Source organism: Sardina pilchardus, chromosome 8 (genome assembly GCF_963854185.1).
Source record: "Sardina pilchardus chromosome 8, fSarPil1.1, whole genome shotgun sequence".
Lineage (NCBI taxonomy): Eukaryota > Metazoa > Chordata > Actinopteri > Clupeiformes > Clupeidae > Sardina > Sardina pilchardus.
In genome coordinates this window covers 31,938,412-31,956,007 of record NC_085001.1, presented here as the reverse complement: position 1 = coordinate 31,956,007, position 17,596 = coordinate 31,938,412, and the positions used below count along the sequence as shown (strand labels likewise).

General features: G+C 43.2%; 1 protein-coding gene across 1 annotated transcript in view; it reads left to right on the top strand.

The window, feature by feature from the left end:
• The first annotated feature begins 881 nt into the window (after positions 1-881).
• mlxip (MLX interacting protein) overlaps positions 882-17,596 on the top strand; it is a 28,759-nt gene continuing 12,044 nt past the window's right edge. Inside the window, exons 1-9 of the mRNA XM_062543638.1 lie at positions 882-1,430; positions 13,339-13,445; positions 13,962-14,047; positions 14,124-14,207; positions 14,465-14,506; positions 14,934-15,168; positions 16,282-16,359; positions 16,585-16,676; positions 16,777-17,476. Coding sequence (XP_062399622.1) covers positions 1,111-1,430; positions 13,339-13,445; positions 13,962-14,047; positions 14,124-14,207; positions 14,465-14,506; positions 14,934-15,168; positions 16,282-16,359; positions 16,585-16,676; positions 16,777-17,476 — 1,744 coding nt within the window. The 5' untranslated portion in view covers positions 882-1,110. The remainder of the gene's footprint in view (positions 1,431-13,338; positions 13,446-13,961; positions 14,048-14,123; positions 14,208-14,464; positions 14,507-14,933; positions 15,169-16,281; positions 16,360-16,584; positions 16,677-16,776; positions 17,477-17,596) is intronic.

Sequence of the window (17,596 nt, the reverse complement as noted above, 5' to 3'; positions counted from 1 at the left end):
AAACACTGCATTTCTGCACTTTACACGTTTGTTTTGATGGGAGCTGTAAACCCCTAATACAGTTGAACTGAGCATTTTGTACTTATCAAATTGTGATAATCACATGTTAGATGTTATGTAGCCTATCATTCTGTTAAGCAGCCTTGTAAATTCATACCCCAATGTTCATTGATCTTTACTGTCACAAGATAATGCAGGCACACCAGCAGACATGAAAGGTATGGAAATGATCCCCATGAGGTTCTGCATAAAAATAGAAAACTCAGAACATTAAAATAGATATAACCTGCAATAGATTTCACAAAAGCTTTATTTATCAAAAAATAGACTATTACGTGAAAATGTCCCTTGGAATAAAATAATTTTGTCAGTAAGAAAGATTAAACAATGTAATTTGTTTAGCAGCTTATAGCATAAGCCTATAATATAAAGTAAAATCAAGAAGTGTTTATTATATTGGCTTAGTTACAGTTGAGTAAAATTGATATTTGGATCAATGACACACATTCGGTTGTATTGTTACCTTGCCTTGTCAGCAAAAGAGGTAAGAATAATACAATTCTAGGAAAGGAGCTGGAGAGTTCTTGGAGCCTATGGAAACTCTGGTTACTGTTGAAAAGTAAGTCAGTAAAGTAAGCTTTCCTTACCGAGCATTTACTTATAGGCGCGCTGACTGTATTTATAATGTGACTGCAAAATAGCCTTACAGAACCATGTAACAAGTGTTGTGAAAAAAACCCTATATTTCTTAGCCTAAAAATGATCCTGCTGAGGTTGAATTTCATCCAGTCGTATGCACTTAGTGGGTGTTGCAATGGTTTCGTCCAATCACGATGAGATGCGCAGTGACGAAGTGAAGAGAGTTTTTCAGTTCAAGAAGCTGTCGATGTAGGTGGAGCGGTTGTTAAGGAATCAACACCGTGTGGTGTAACTGGAAAGTTGGATGATTTTGGAAGACAGAGGGGACACGAGATACGTAAGGGGAAAATGTGCAGTTACTTCGAAAAATACCTCATGTGTCGGTAATGTTAAGTAATTTACTTTAACTCTACAAAGTTCTATGCAGAGTAATAGGCGTGCGCTCTTGAAAGTTAGCTAGCCCATTTCGTCATGGCCACAAGAGAAATACGACAACACAGGAGGCCTGTTATGAATATCAAGCAAGAACAGGACGACGATTCGGATGCAGAGGAACCCCACCTCGGATTAACGTTTAGGAGAGCTGATGGACGGGAAAGTCAGATCATTCACAGTGGTCACTTTATGGTGTCGTCCCCGCATACCGAACACCCACCCAAAAAAGGATATGACTTTGACACGGTTAACAAACAAACCTGTCAAACATATCACTTTGGAAAGACCAGCAGGTCCCACCTTTCCATTGATGCATCGTTGACGAAATTATTCGAATGCATGTCCCTTGCTTACAGGTAAGTTCGACAAATCATTGGTGCCTGAAATGAACTATCGTTAACGTTACGATCCATGGATAAGGATGCAACCAACTCTTATTTGTAGCACTCGATAGCATATGTGAAAGTGATCCAGTAACGTTCACGTCACCGAGATAGACTGTCTTCAAAGTTAACTTACTACGCCCGCGAACTATACAATATACGCTTTACAGAGCAAATAGCAAATATGAAAGTTCAAGTTGTTAAATGTTTCAAGTATCTACAGGCTAAATGGAACAGAGTGGGCAAGACGTTACTCACCCAGAAGCTAAACAGTTGTCTGAAACAAAAGAAGCTAACGTTAAGTTATCTAACGTTAACGTTAGCCATCCTAGTTTGATAAGTTAACATTAACAGTGCTGCTGACAACTAGCTGCTAAGGCTCTCACATAGACTGCGTTCTGACGTTGTCCTCTGCTCACACATTTATTTTGCCTTAAATTAACTAATCTGATTAGCTTGTGTTGGAAACTGTAAACGAATAGTTCCTGCTCAATTTTACCGATAGCTTGGCTTGTTAGATTAGTTCGGCTACAGTGTTGGCTAACGATAACGTTAGGTGTAGCATGACCAACATCTACGTTACTCCACTTTAGATAATCTTAAATTAGCTAAATTGATGGACACTCAATTTAAAATCTGCCAAGCGAACAAATTGACAGAAACGGCTAATGTTTGCTCGCTAACGTTACCTGTTGCTCAAGACCTAAGTTAATGTTAACGTTAGCTGACCGATTCGGGTTGGATATCATTTTAGAATATGCCCATATGTTTCCTGTCTGACTATATAACATTACGTGTATACTAATGTTAAGTTTGTTCAGAGTTGTTGATCATAATGATAACTTGAGTTCGGCGCTCCCTGAGAAGTTGTGTGAAAGAAACGTATTGTCTCGCGTGGCTGTCACGGGTTTCTCATTGAATACGCAACGTCAGAAGATAGCCTGTTTAATTTTGCTCAGACATCAGTGATTTTCTTAATGTGTTCACTTATGTTGTAGCTACAATACTTCCCTGTACAGTACTCACAGCCTCCGTGCTTGCTCATGCATGCCCTAAATCACAATATCGACCACCATCTACCCTCTACTCAGGTTATCTAGCAGGTGACAACGCCGATTTATCGTGACAGATTTTTTTTAAATGCAGAAAAGTCTGTGCTTTTTTTCAAGCCAAGTCACTTCAGAGCAGAGTTCTGCGTTTGGAGAAGAGCACCCAGTTCATCCTATTAATTCCGGCTTTATCGAGCTGTAAATAAAGGACGCTGAGGAATAAGGAATGGACGCAACCATTAATTTAAACGGGACTTGATTGTAGAATACTAGGTTGCCTGGGAATAATAAGAGAATCAGGTTGACTTGGGACAAGTGAGGTGCTTAAACGCTAACAACTAACCCACTGCCTCTACGTGGTGATCAGAGCTGGCACCTGAACCACCCCGGGCGAGGGTGGCATTGACCATCCAGAAACAGGAAGGGACTTTGGGTCTATCATGTTATCAACGCTGATTTCAAAATGGGTGTTGGAAAATTGATTTTTGGAAGGAAAAGAACAAGAAACAAGAAGGGCCTTATCGATGCCAGACTCTTAAATGTGCATGTTTAACTTTCGCAGCAGTCAATTTGTGATGCCTAGAGAAGCGATACGAGTGATAAAGATTAGATAATGCCTTGGCAGCTATGTATGAGGTTAGCTGGAAGTAAACCAGAGCACCACTGAGCTCCCAGGAATTGAATTGCCAACCGCTGTCCAAAGATTCGGAGCCCCTGAAGGATCAGTGGAGATTTATAGCAAGGGTTTTGCGTAGGCCTACCTTTGTAATAACTTTTGCGTTCCCTCACAATAGTTTGTTTTGCCTCAGTATGGTGCAGTAAATGGAAGCTCTTGGTGGCACACATGTCACAAATGTCTACAAAGATCTTTATGGAATAAAACCTGACAGGTAGGCCTATCGCTGGTGCTCACAGCTATATATATATATATATATATATATATATATATATATATATATATATACACATGTATATATGTATATATAGCTGTGAGCACCAGCCAGAGGAGGGCATGTAGGCCTACAGCCTGATGATGCACCCTGATGCTGTGCGTCTGACTCTGAACTAATAATGAAGTGGCCACTGCTACAAGAGGAAAAGGATATACTGCGGAAGAAAGTTTTTGATATACATTCGTCTGTTTATCTACATTAGTCTTTCTTCCCAATATTTGAAATAAAACTGTTCGGGCCCTAATAACCTCTGAACTCTTGCGTCAGTCACTGACAGTACAGTGAATTAGTCTACACAGGAAAGACACTGTTCACCAAGGCATGATGATAAGCAGCAGTTTGTGATGTTTACTGAGTCTAGGCTAATCTTAAGTAATAAGTAATGTAAAATGAAAACTACTATTGCGGTGGCAATATGATACTGTGAGGTTGCAAAGAGTGCACGCACATCCAACATTTTACAGGTGTAGGGTAAAATAGGTCTGTAAAAATTGTAAAAGTACCCGCACACTGCAAAAAGGTACCGCGTCAGGTGTGCAAATAAATCACTTCGGGAGTAGCAGCAACAGTGACTGCGGCCATGCGATAGTGGCGAGCTTCTTTTTACTGCACCAGATGGTGTGGTGTAACTTGTGTCAACAATATCGCAAAAACTTGGTGGAAAGGTGTTGCACAGGCTTATGAAAACCCATTCATTTTTGGAGCAGATCCAACTGGGGACCTTCAAAAGATTTTCCATACAGTGGGCTAGCCAACTCGATGTCCTTGTAGGTTAATGAAATATGCTGTATTGTGGGGGAAGACGAACTTTATTGCAAGGGAATGCAAAAACATTGTGAAGGAACGCAAAAAAAGCTATGGAGAGACTATTATTTTTAAAACAAACTCTGCTGTAATTACCACGCTGTTAACTCATTTACTTTAAGCAGGAAACACGTCTGATGTTTCCTCAGTCCAGCTCTATAGAAAACAGCATGTCGATGTTGTGTTTATTTTCCATTTTGCGTCAATGCTGACTGAAGCATCTGAATCTTAGTGTTGCATTTGAGACCTCTTTGAACATGTGGCAACTAGGCCACTATTTACTCAAGAAATTATATTTTACATCATATCTTGTTTTCAAAGTTGAAGGCATCAGAGGCTCCCTACAAACTACAAAAGGGCAGGGTAGAATTTTACCACAGCAGATGTCTTGGTCTTTGCTTATAGGCCTGTTATATCTATGACATTTTTTATGTGACTTTTTTTTACCCTTAGCCAGAACCACATATCTTATGTGTATGTACTTTGTGCACACCGTTAGTCTAGAGCCACACAGTTTTGCTCTATTATATACAACATGTGGCATCTCTATTTGCAGACTTGGATATACACACACACACACAAGCATACAAACACCTGATGATCATAAGAATTCCTTGAGTTATGGTTGAGTCTATTTGACCTTATGACAGTTGTAGACCAATCTGTGAGTGTTGCTCTACTAAAGTTGGGCATGAGGTTGTTGGTCAGAGGGGAGTGCAACACCCACAGAGGATCACATCTCGGGGCGTCCAGAGAATGTGGGGCTGCCTTTTCATTCCAGAGCGATCTAAATATAACCATATGCACTCACCCAAATACACTAATCCCCCTCCCACACACACACACTTGCACGCAGACACAGCGTGGAGCCCGGGTGGCACTACTGGCACTCTGGACTCTGTCCAATCGTCAGGTAAATCTCCCATTAAACATGGGGAGGTGTTTGTGTGTGTTGGTGGGATGGTGTAGACCATTCAAGCCCTTCTTCTTTTGTCAGTGTTGTAGTGTGACTGTAGTTAAGAGGAAAGGGAAATCAGAATGTGCTTTCTGCTGGCTCAGCACAATTTTTCTCATGACCTGACGCTAGGCTAGCAGTTCTTATCCTGCTTGAACTCTAGAACTGCAAGCTTTTGGTTGGTGTTGAGGTTGGGGAAATGTCCCTGCAAAGGTTATACAGTATGTCAGGATCCCCTGAACTGGTAATGATGGTATTCTACGTTATGTTGCACTGGGCAACGAGAATGGACATTGTGAAGTAAATCAGTCTTAAAGCACTCTCGTTCTCTTTCATGTGAAAATGTCAAGGTCAGGCGTCTGTGTTGTCTACTTTTTGTCTCTGAAAGATGTTATCCAGAGAATAGCAAAACAAGCAATGCACAAACAAACAGTTCCTCACTTAAAGGCACTCATACACTCTCCAGGTCATATCACTTGTACTTAAGAGAGCTTTTTTTCTTATCTGAGGTTTATTAACCCGAGTAATCTTTCCTGCACCTTCGTAAAAGGAGCTCTTAAACTCGGGCATGTTGGCATGAGAGGGCATCCTAGAGAGCCTCTTGATAAATGAAGCGCTCACATGGTAGTGCTCTACTCCTGTCGCTAGCAGACCCCTTCTGCCATTCACCACCTATCAGGCATTGCCAGCCCTACGCTGTACCCATGCTCTTGCCACTCTTGGCCCTGGCTGGATGCCAGGCCTGAGCTGCTGAGCTTACACAAATGGACATCTCCGTGCCCTGAAAGGAAGAGGGTTGCAGTGCTAGCTGTTGGAAGGATTGTATCACCAATGAAGTCACAGGAGGTTGACACTGATATACCTGAAAAACTCTAGGACTCTAGGTCTAGGACTTGGATACGTGTAAAGGCAGAGCCTCAGGGGAGGGTAAAATAGAGGAAATAGAAAGAGATTTCTTTCTGAGGAGTGTCTGTCAGTGTGTGGACTATGTATGTTTGTGTAGGCTGCTGTTGCATCATCATAGAATTGCTAGTTTAGTTTCACTCCTCACAGGAATGCAGCCCTGCCTTCACACAATAGTGTTGTCTGACGTGTGTGTGTGTGTGTGTGTGTGTGTGTGTGTGTGTGTGTGTGTGTGTGTGTGTGTGTGTGTGTGTGTGTGTGTGTGTGTGTGTGTGTGTGTGTGTGTGTGTGTGTGTGTGTGTGTGTGTGTGTGTGTGTGTGTGTGTGTGTGTGTGTGTGTGTGTGTGTGTGTGTGTGTGTGTGTGTGTGTGTGTGTGTGTGTGTGTGTGTGTGTGTGTGTGTGTGTGTAGCCGTTTACTGACTGCACAGATAGCCGGCGATGCACGGGCTTTTAGCCGGCTAGTCCCGATTGTACTCACTGATAGCCGGCTAATCGACGGGGTGATTTACGCTGCCAATTGTCCTCCCCTGAGGGTACACATATCGCCGGGGCGACTGCAGTGAGGACGCGAGCCGGATATGCGGCGGCTAGCTGAGACATGGGCGGAGCTGACAACAACGAGAGTTGTGCACACACTGCTGAAAGATTTAAAATCAGCAAACAGCTGAGCACAGCTGAGCACAGCTGTCAGATCATCATCATACTGTTCACATATTAACACTGCTCCTTGTGGTCTATCTACACACTGTTCTTTCAAATGTCAATGGCAATTAAAACGCCAAACATCTCAGCATTTATTTATTAATTTGGTAACATATTGGGAAAAACATATAGGCTATCCTGCTTTATCTACAGCCAGGATAAATTAAATAGACCTTGGCTAGCTTGCTCAAATAACCATTGACAACGTATTTCGTTAAAGCATGTAGGCTATATCATACCCACCCTAAGGTTTAAGAAACATAACAACGTTGTCCAATTTTAGTTTAATGCATTTTTCTGGATTGGAGAGGTCTCCTTATGAGGGTAGGCTCTGCATTTTAAATGGCTAATCGCTAGTCGCGATTAGCATCGTTGGTTTAAACTTTGCAGAGCTGTTTTGTTGTTATCACAAAATTACTAATTGTAACTGCTGTTAGGAAGACAGTTTGGAACCTGGCAGACGTGAGGCAGTGAAATGTATAATGCATAGTCCAAGCGGAATGAGTGGAGAGTTGATATTGTGACGAGGCAAGAATTACTCTGTTAGGAAATGTTTATTACCAGATGAATATGAGGAATGACATTACATGGAAGTGGCCTGTTTAAGATCCCCGTGGCTATATCCCACAACACGGGTGGCATCCCGAAACATAAACCCCTTATCCCACAACACATCAGCTGACTAGTCTAGTACACCTATATAATGCGTAACCGTCAACTATCTTATGACAACAGGCTGCTTAACCATCTTAGCCGTAGGCTACATTTCCCTCTTGCATGAACGTAACACAAGCATATCCGAGCCGCGCTACAATATTGTGTCACATCGAGCTAGCAAGTCTAGCTAGCCACAAACAACAGTGCATACCAGACTAAGGTGCATACTGCATAGGCTACTAATGACACTTTTTTACGGTCAGTGAATAGCACCGAGTGAAAATCAATGTTTGCTTTATATCTAGTGACAGTGGTGATGTCGTCAGTTTGGATAAGTAGAGTAAACTTAGTCAGAAGATCTAGAAATATCAAACGGAGGAGCAGAGAACTTGACAGAGAGCTGCACCGCTGTTTTGAGAATGACAGTAGTGTCACGAGACTTCGCCGCCTATGTTGTTGTACGTCACTGTTCAACTTCACACCCAGTTCTTACATGTTTACGCCTACACCGAGGCGGCATTGGAATATCGCGCCTCTTGTCCTCACTGACCTAGCCGGGGAATGGCCGGTTAAACCTAGCCGCGGATGAGGCGGCGTTCAGTCAGTTAACGGCTTGTGTGTGTGTGTGTGTGTGTGTGTGTGTGTGTGTGTGTGTGTGTGTGTGTGTGTGTGTGTGTGTGTGTGTGTGTGTGTGAGAGTGAGGGAGAGTGAGGGAGGGAGAGAGAGAGAGAGTGCAAGAGAGAGACTGAGTTGTGTCCTGAAAAGAGATATTTCATATGTGATTAATGATTCCAAGATCTTTCACTGTATGTAGCTGGAAGACACGCCCAATTTTATTTGTATGTGTGTGTGTGTGTGTGTGTGTGTCAACTATGCATTTGGGATGGTGGTTGCTAAATTGGGACACACAGAACAAGAACCTTCTTGAGTTGCACAACAATGTCAGGCATGCCCTGACCCAGTGCACCATGGGGATTTCTTTGAGTGTTTGGTAGCAGCTAGTGAAGACTGTGAATGGGTGTGTCAGCAGTACAACAACACATCCACACGTGGGTCAGTCAAGAGACCATAGGTCACATCACAGTGAGAGCTCAAATTCTGAGAGGAAGGACTTTAGGACCATTGGCTGTCTTTTATGTGTATTACTTCAAATTTGACTTATCATTTTCTCTGTGTGTGTTGGCTTGGTTACCTGTGTTTGTGTTCTATATACCACGTGGAGAAATAGAATAAGCAATAAATGCCCTTTCAGGGCTGTCATCATGTATATCCATTGGTTGTTGAATATGAGCGGGGTCGGAGATGGGAATAGATCTGAAAAGTAAATGTCAGAAATGTGAGCGGTCTGATAACAAATTGATATAATGGGAGAGGGAGGTGGACAGGAGGAGCAGACTTTAGCTTGGTCTCTGTTGATGTGTTTCTAGAACATACTGTAGGTAGCTCATAGCCAAGGACATGAGAAATTACTGCTGTTATGCTAGGAGCCTGTCAGTACTCTGCTTGTCTTCCAAAAATGTGCTGTTGCTGTCGTTTTTGTTGTTGTTTTTGTTGTTGTTTTTGTTGTGGTTGTCGTTTGTATTGTTTTATAGTTGGTTATGGAATCATCCTGGAACTGACAGGGTCTTATCCTATGACACTGTTCAGTTGGACTGTAAATGTCCTTTAACAAAACGTACAGCCCAGGCTAGGATTTTTCTGCTGGTTCATCTGTGGACTTGAGCTCAAATGGTGTGTTTGATTTAAACCCGTTTGTGTAATGAGATTTTGCTGAATGTGTGGTTGTTAAGCACACAAAGCAACTGTCTTCCTTCCCCCTCATTAACAGCCAATTATACTCCAATCTGTGGCATTTAGTTAATCCTCTGTAAAACCCTGGTAAGAGTGTGTGTGTGTGTGTGTGTGTGTGTGTGTGTGTGTGTGTGTGTGTGTGTGTGTGTGTGTGTGTGTGTGTGTGTGTGTGTGTGTGTGTGTGTGTGTGTGTGTGTGTGTGTGTGTGTGTGTGTGTGTGTGTGTGTGTGTGTGTGTGTGTGTGTGTGTGTGTGTGTGTGTCCGAGGGCAGCTTAGCAATTAGCCGTAGCTCTGCTCTGACTGCCCTTTGTAAAATTGACTTTTTTATTTTTCATCTTTTCATGGGTGAGGGTAACAACCAAGCAGGGATAGATTTCCAATGCCTGAAGTTCTATACTCAATTTTTACAGTGAAGCTATATCATGTAATTGCAATTTTTATAGATGTCATGATAAGAGTTTGCTGGGTCAGGGGATGGTAGTGTGTCTGCCCTTTTGGACAAATTAAAATATGTCTTACTCAATGTGTGATTGGTTTTGTGTGCTGTGTCCATAAAATGCAGAAACCTGCTGACTTGTGTACAGTGTTCTCCTTTGTGTTGTGCATTGGCCTGCCTTTACTTGTATAAAGGATTGGAACTGAACGTTAATAGAAGCTGATACCAAGTTCAACATGTTCAGAATAACTTTGCTTCTTGTCTGGAGGTTTGAATGCTTAAAGGTGAACTATGGAAGGTTTTTTTTTTTGATCTGATCAACTTTGGAGTCATTGGAAGGGTTATTTGACTTATTTCAGGTAGGATGATTGCTGTCTGGCTTCCCCCTAGTGCCTGTGAGCAGAAAAATCACACTTGTGCAATCAAGTTTGTGCCACCGGGCCGGTGCACTGACAAATAGAAAGTCTTACAGCCTTGCGATCATGCTCCTGGAAAGGCGGCAGACTGACTAATTGAGGAATTTTGTAAATTATGTAAGCTAAAGCTGTAGGGGAAGCTCTGCAGACGAACCTGCAAGCGTAAAACGAGAAAACAGCAAAGTGTTTGCCAAACCTGCATTGTTCCTCCATTGTTCATCTTTGAATGGTTATATGCCTCTCATATAAAATGAATTGTTGGTGAAAATGTTGACATAAGTTGGTGCTTTTGATTCGAACGTTCGATATCCACACAAGCGAAACAAGCCTGCATTCCGACTGGTTGTCAGTGTTTTGCAGCCGAAACGAGTCATAGCCAATTTGCATAAAGTTAAACTGTTTTTAACTTCTTTTGGTCGCTCTCATAGGTCGCTCTGGACGCTGGTCGCTGTGGTCGTTTTGGTCGCTGTAGTCGCTCGTCCCCATTCACTTCTGGCGATTTTGCAGCTTTGGTCGCTCTTGGTCTGACCTCACAGTTATAACATTAATGAATACATATGAGCAAACATTGGCTATAGGTATTAATTACTATTTTCCCTTTAATTATTGTACAGGTGGCTCTAATTTTTTTTTTATGTTGAGCCATTTGTTTTTTTTATCTGATCATGGATATAAAGCATATGAAAATCAAAAATAAGTTTCTCAAAATATTAAAAGGAAGGCGTTATAGGCTAATACAGAAATGTTGGTTTCTTGAGCCTTTGTTCTCTTAGTCTGGATATGTAAACACAACCACAACCATGGGAAAGGCTGCTGACTTGATCGTTGTCCACAGGACACTCATTGACACCCTCCACAAGGAGAGTAAGCCACAGAAGGTCATGGCTTAAAGGGCAGGGAGTACTGTATCAAAACATATTCATGGAAAGTTGACTAGAAGGGAAAAGTGTGCAAGCAACAAGGATGACTACAGCCTTGTAGAGAATTGTTAACCAAAGCCAATTCAAGAACTTGGGGGAACTTAACAAGAGTGGACTGAAACTGAAGTCTGCATTCAGAGCCCGTTTTGTCTCTGTCTTAAAAACAAAAACAATGTAGCATGTAAAATATATGTTTGCCTTCTATATCTTAATGCCGGTCATAATGGTGGTACTTGGGGAGCTAATTGTTGAAAGTTTGAGAACCATTGCCACAGACAATAAAAAAAAAAAAAAAAAAAAAAAGAGACTCCAGGCCCAACAATACAAATGACTTTAATGCCACTCACAAAGCAACCTGGGCTTCCATAGCACCTCAGCAGCGCCACAGGCTGATCACCTCCACGCCACGGCACATTGATGCAGCCATTAGTGCTAAAGTAGTAGTGTATAAATCAACTATTTTAGATTAGTCAGATCAGTTCATTTCTTCTGAAAATGTTGACATTTGTATGTTATGTTTGAGGTAGTTATTCAAACAAGTCAAATATATAATAGTTTAATATGTAATAAAAAATATATATTTTGGAAATGGATCTTAATATCCATTAAGAGGAATAATCCAACCTTTTAAGGACACCAATTTTTGTTAATCAAACCAGCTATTAGGCTAACTGAAATAAAACCATGCCTAAAGATTGGCATGGGGTACTTTCCATAAAATAATCTCAATGCAAATCAAACCAGCTGTAAGGCTAACTGAAATAAAACTATGCCAATATAATAAAGTAATAAAATGTGACTTAAAGCCAGCTAGTGTTCAGTAAATGACTAAATTTAATATTTTTGTCGTATAATAAAAATATTATTGCATTGTGACTGTTACTGAGAACTTCAATATTATAGAATGTAGGTATGTGTTAGTGTTTGGCTTTCTTGAGTTAATAGGCGCACATAAACCACATCAGCACACTGCAGCAATGTTGTTTATGCGCCGGTGAGAAAATCATCAGAGAGGCTGGAGGCCAGCCAGGCGCAATAGTAGACGAGATGCCATTATCCATCACGAGGGGAGGCCTGAAATGTGGTGACCGTCGGGTGGTCACTGGGTCAGTTTGGTGCTCCTGTGGCATGTTCATGCCTCCTACTGTCCAGGGCTTTCATAGTTGGTGGTCTTTAGTAGCTTTCGTTACTGCTTTGTCATTTGTCTTGATTACATATTAATCGTTATCGTGTATTATCGGTTTGCTCGGTTAAACTACTGGTGAAGTTGGTACTGTAATCTCGATCATGCAAAGCAAGGCTGACCCAGGAAGAAGAATAGCCATTTGCTTCCCCACATGTTTATCAGCATGGCTAAAAAAAAACATACCAGGCGAAGTGAAAGTGTCTAAGAAGTGACAAAATCTTAATATAATGCTTTTATAAAACTAAAGGTGAAGTGACTGGTATTTAGCAAACACTTTAATCCAAAGCAACACGGACTCACAACACACTCTGAACTCTTTGTAAGGCCGCAATGCTATCACAGGCTGATCATCTGCCTTTTTTTTCTTAATGAGCTGTAAAGAGGTTATTACCTCCGCCAAGGAGGTTATGTTTTCATCGGGGACCGGCGTATATCTGTCTGTTTGTTTGTCTGTCTGTCTCTCTGTCTGTCTGTTTGTTAGCAAGATAACTCAAAAAGTAATGGATAGAATTCTATGAAATGTTCAGGGAAGGTCAGACATGACCCAAGGAAGAAACGATAAAATTTTGGTGAGTGATCCGTAACACCGTCGGGATTCCAGAGCCGTTTATGTTTCACTTAGTGGTGTAATGGCATGGTATGGCCACATGGTGGCGAACTGAATAGTTTAGGTTCAAATGTATGACAACCTAGGAAGAACAATACAGGCGGAGGTCTGCGCTCTCTGAGTGCTTTTCTAGTTTTTTTTGTTTTTGTTTTGTTGTGGTCAAAGTAGGCAAAGGTTAAGTGAGGATATTTAGCCAAGTTAAATAGTTCTTTGTTTACAATGTCTTGCACGGTTTAACACGGTAATAGAATTTTGATTCATATCCTCTCACAGGTTACATTTGATAATGGAAATATTTAGAAAAAAGCAAAAAACAATTTGTGTAACAGTTCCTCCACTTTTGCAGGCTTTTGAGTTGCCCCACCCCACTTTTTGTTAATTTGGTCAGAAATGTTAAAGCAACCCCACAGAAGCTTCATCAGGTGTCCTAGCACAATCTGCTCTCTGTGTTATGTGTGTTTCTCTTGGTGACACTTTGGCTCTCTGTGTGCCTCTCCACAGTGGGAAACTAGTATCACCAAAATGGAAGAACTTCAAAGGACTCAAACTCCAGTGGAGAGACAAAATACGCCTCAACAATGCTATCTGGAGGGCCTGGTACATTCAGTGTAAGAACCTCTTTTCTAGAGTACCCACTTGTGGCTGCTGCCGCCTTAATCCTAACATGGCCAATATTTAAGGGAAATGTTGCTGACCGTGTTTACTTATGCCAGAACTATGTTAAAATAGGCTTAACATTTTTTTAACCTCAGGTGCAACATGAAAAAATCATTGTGTGGTAGTCAATGTTGATATAGTGATGGGCTGCCACAAATAAGCCAATGTATGGGAAATACTGCCCTCCCTCTCTCTTGTAGATTTTTGAGTTAAGCAAACTAGGGGTGGAATGTGAACTGGTTATAGTTACTAATCAAAAGGCTTAGTCAAAATCAAAACGGTGTTATTATGTGGGCAATGTATTGTGATCATATGGTATTGAGTTAGTCTGTGATTCACTTGCCTAGTGCAAACAGATAGAAGACATTCAACTGTTATTTCAGGTGCAAGAGGAATTGGGCTGCAACCTCTAACTCTGTCTGTCTGTCTGTCTGTCTGTCTGTCTGTCTGTGTCTTTCATACCACAGATGTGGAAAGGAGGGAGAACCCTGTGTGCCGATTTGAGACTCCTCTGGACGGCAACATCGATTGTGACATCCGACCTGCAGCAGAGGTGAGACCCCTTTCTCATGGGTCCCATTTTCTCTCATTTCCAAACATCTGATCAAACATCTCTCCATTATTTGCAGGCTACTGAAGTGAAATATGTGAAGAGGAGAAAAGAGATAGTTATCCGCGAATACCACAAATGGAGAGCCTACTTCAAGAAGAGGGTATGTATAACTTAAATATTTAGTCCGTTTCTATATAATTATAGACGTGAATCATGGGGTTGGGGTGCTGGGTGGCGTAATATGGAGTTAAAGATGGAGAATTCTAGACCGATCTTTAATTCAGTTCCCTGTAGAGGGTTTTCAGATACTTAAGACATACTGTATTTTGCCACAGTTCTTAGGTACTTGTTCAGGAGCATAAAGGTTGATTTGCTTGATTTGTTACAATAAATGTTTCTTGCTGCTGTTACCAACAGTTGCAGCGGCATAAGGATGATGACCTCTCCAGTCTCCTCAGGGTAACTACCTTCTCCCATCATCAGAGTGTCTGTGCATGACAGCATGAAGGCATGTGTAGACCCCGCCAGTCTGATGCCCCCTCCTCAAACATGATCTGGAATCTTATGTCTGTGAATAATACCCCTTATGAAAATACTTATACCAATTCGTTCACCACCTTGAGCTGTAATATAAATGTTTCCTTGGAGTAAATTATTGTTGTTATTGTTGTTATTATCATCATATGTTCAGGCCCAGCCAGAGGTAGGATGGTGTAAGGGTCTGCCATCTCAATGCTCATTCATGCAAGATCACTATAGCTTTACCTTATGTGTGCTTGTCCTCTGCATTGAGCCTGCCTGTGTTGTTGTGTGTGTTGTTGTGTTTGTGTATTCATTTTCGTCCCATCCCGGCTGACTGCCACTTGTGTTCCGGCTTTGTCTGAAGGGGGCGGAAGAGCAGTACTCCCTGTTTGGGGACACGTTCCCCGACACCTTCCGCATGTCCTTCTGTCAGGATGAGGAGATGCGCCGCGTCAGCCGCAGGAGCCACGACTCGCCCGTTCCCATGGAGATGGACCCTTACATGGACATGGACATGCTGATGTCCGAGTTCTCCGACACGTTGTTTTCCACGCTGGCATCCCACCAGCCTATTGCCTGGCCCAATCCCAGGGAAATCGGTGAGCAAAAACTACACCTGACCCCACCGCTGTCCATCGGAGCTTTAGCCTTATTGTCATTTTGGACCCACTTGGAAATCAGTCCCACTGTAATTTGCCTTCTACCATGTCCGTTTAGATGCTACTGTAGGTATTGAGTTCAGGATCAGGCTGGATGTGGGTCAGTGAGGGCACTAGCTGACCACAACTAGATATCGGTACGAAAGTGCGTTTATAAAAGACAATTCAAAGTCCTCGAGTCTCGGAGTTGCCTGGCGGCTTTTGCATTGCATTGTGAGTCATTCTTACTTGGAGCAGATTTTTCCAACCAAAATGCATCAACTGAAAACTTAGGCAATTGGCATCAGTTGAAATCTGAGGCTCAGTGTGATATTGATGTCGGTTTCATGTTGTTAGCACAAAGGCGACCTACTTTTCCAGTCAGTGTAGGTGATCATTTGTCCTGAGCTGGCTATTTGATATTTGGACATTTTTGTGCAATTTAATGGTGAATAAAAAGCCATGTTCCAACACCAAGAGTGCCTCTATCTTGGTATTGGTCATTTTTTAGTACCAAAGTGATCTAGAATCTCAGTCAGGATACTGTAAAAAGCAGGAAACGGGCTTTATTATTTACAATGATGATGCAATATAAGGGAGAGACATGGTTTCACCAAGAAGATTCACCCATATCTCTCTTGAAAAGGGGAATATCTTTGACTTAAATCTGGCCAAGAGGGGGTGTGGGGACGTTGCCTGATGGGTAACACCATCAGGTCTGGCCACTCTATTGTTCTTTAATTAAAACTTCCCCCTCCCCTTGCCTGGTATGTTCTTCAGAGGCCTGGACCCATACTGTTTCTACAAACACGGATGTTTCATACCTGGTGATAAGCAAAAGGGCTCGAGGCAGGCTCCTATTGAATTCAAGAATAAAGGATACTCTAAATACAGACCTAAGACATAAGAAATACGCATTGGTACAGAATAATCACAAATGACCATAAGAAATACACAATATGTACATTTACAGGAAGAAATCTGATTCACTCAACTGCATTGGACCTCAATTTCCTGTTTCGTCTTCTTTCCCCCCCGACCCCTGTCCTCTGTGTGTCCCCCTCCCCTCTGTAGCCCACGCGGGGAATGCTGACATGATCCAGCCGGGTCTCATCCCACTGCAGCCAGACTTCACAGACGAGCCCTGGCAAGGTACGTCCTCTTAGCCCATCGTACACACACATCTTACAGGTCTGGAGATGGACCTTTCAAATGTGTCTTCGCTGCAGCCGGGATGACTGTTAGTGTTTTAACAGTTTCAACAATCTGGCTCAACAGTTAAAACAGTTAAAAATGGCTCATTCATGCAGTTGCTTGGCTGGTATGCTGCAGTGACTGAGGGAACTCCCTCACGGCCTGCTCTCTGTCTCCTCACAGATTTGTTTCGCCCTCCCATCTTCCCCTTCAGCCCACCAGCACTCTCAGCCTCAGCACAAACCTCACTGCCCAGCAGCAGTTCTCAGTCACAGGTACACACACACACACACACACACATTCAGACTCAAAGGTACCCAAACGAGGTTGTACTTTGCATTGTATCCCTCATAATCTGTGTAATTGTTTCTCCAGGCCCCTATGCTTCCGTCTATCCCCCTCCCTTCAGACCTTCAACCAATCGGCCTAGACAATCGCCTTGTCTCATCCCCTGGGCTGCCAATCACCCAAGGATTGACCAATCAGAGTGTTCCCCGGGACCCTAATTCTGCCTACTCCCAGAACTACATGCCTCTGTTTGCTGTGCAAGTTGCCCCTTCCCCTCCTCAGCCTGTCCCTATGGGCGCAATACCCCCCTCTCTGCCGTGCCCGGCCGTTTCGGCGGAGACCTTGTTGCCAGGCACTGGAGATGGGCCTCCGCTGTCGGTCATCACGCACACGGCGTCGTCCGTGGTCACCCCCAGTAACGCTGCCACCACCTTCAGCCAGGGCACGGAGCTCCCGTCGGCGCAGATAGCCCCCGGCCCCCTCAGCCAGAGCCTGCACCAGCCCGCGGCCCAGCGCCTCCCCCAGACTGCAGCGCAGGCACTGCCCCAGACTCTACCTCAGCACCTCGCCCCCGCCCTGACGCAGTCCCTCCCCCAGAGCTTACCCCAGCCAGCAGCCCAGGCCCCTCTCCCGCCCCCGGGACCCTCCGTCCAGCCCCAGGGAGTGGGCCTGCCCCCAGCCTTCATCCAGCCCCGGCCTGTCGGGCCGGTTTCCAGCAAGAAGAGCCGGCACGCACAGCGCATCGCACCTGCCAGCGCCCGGCCCTCAACCCAGCTAATCTTTACTGGTCAGTCCTAGTCAGCCCTCGTTTGCTCTGTCTTGTTAACCCCTTAATACTTGTGAGATATCCATGACTATAACACCCCATCAACCACTAGAGGGCCATAGTAAGCCAAAATGTCAATGG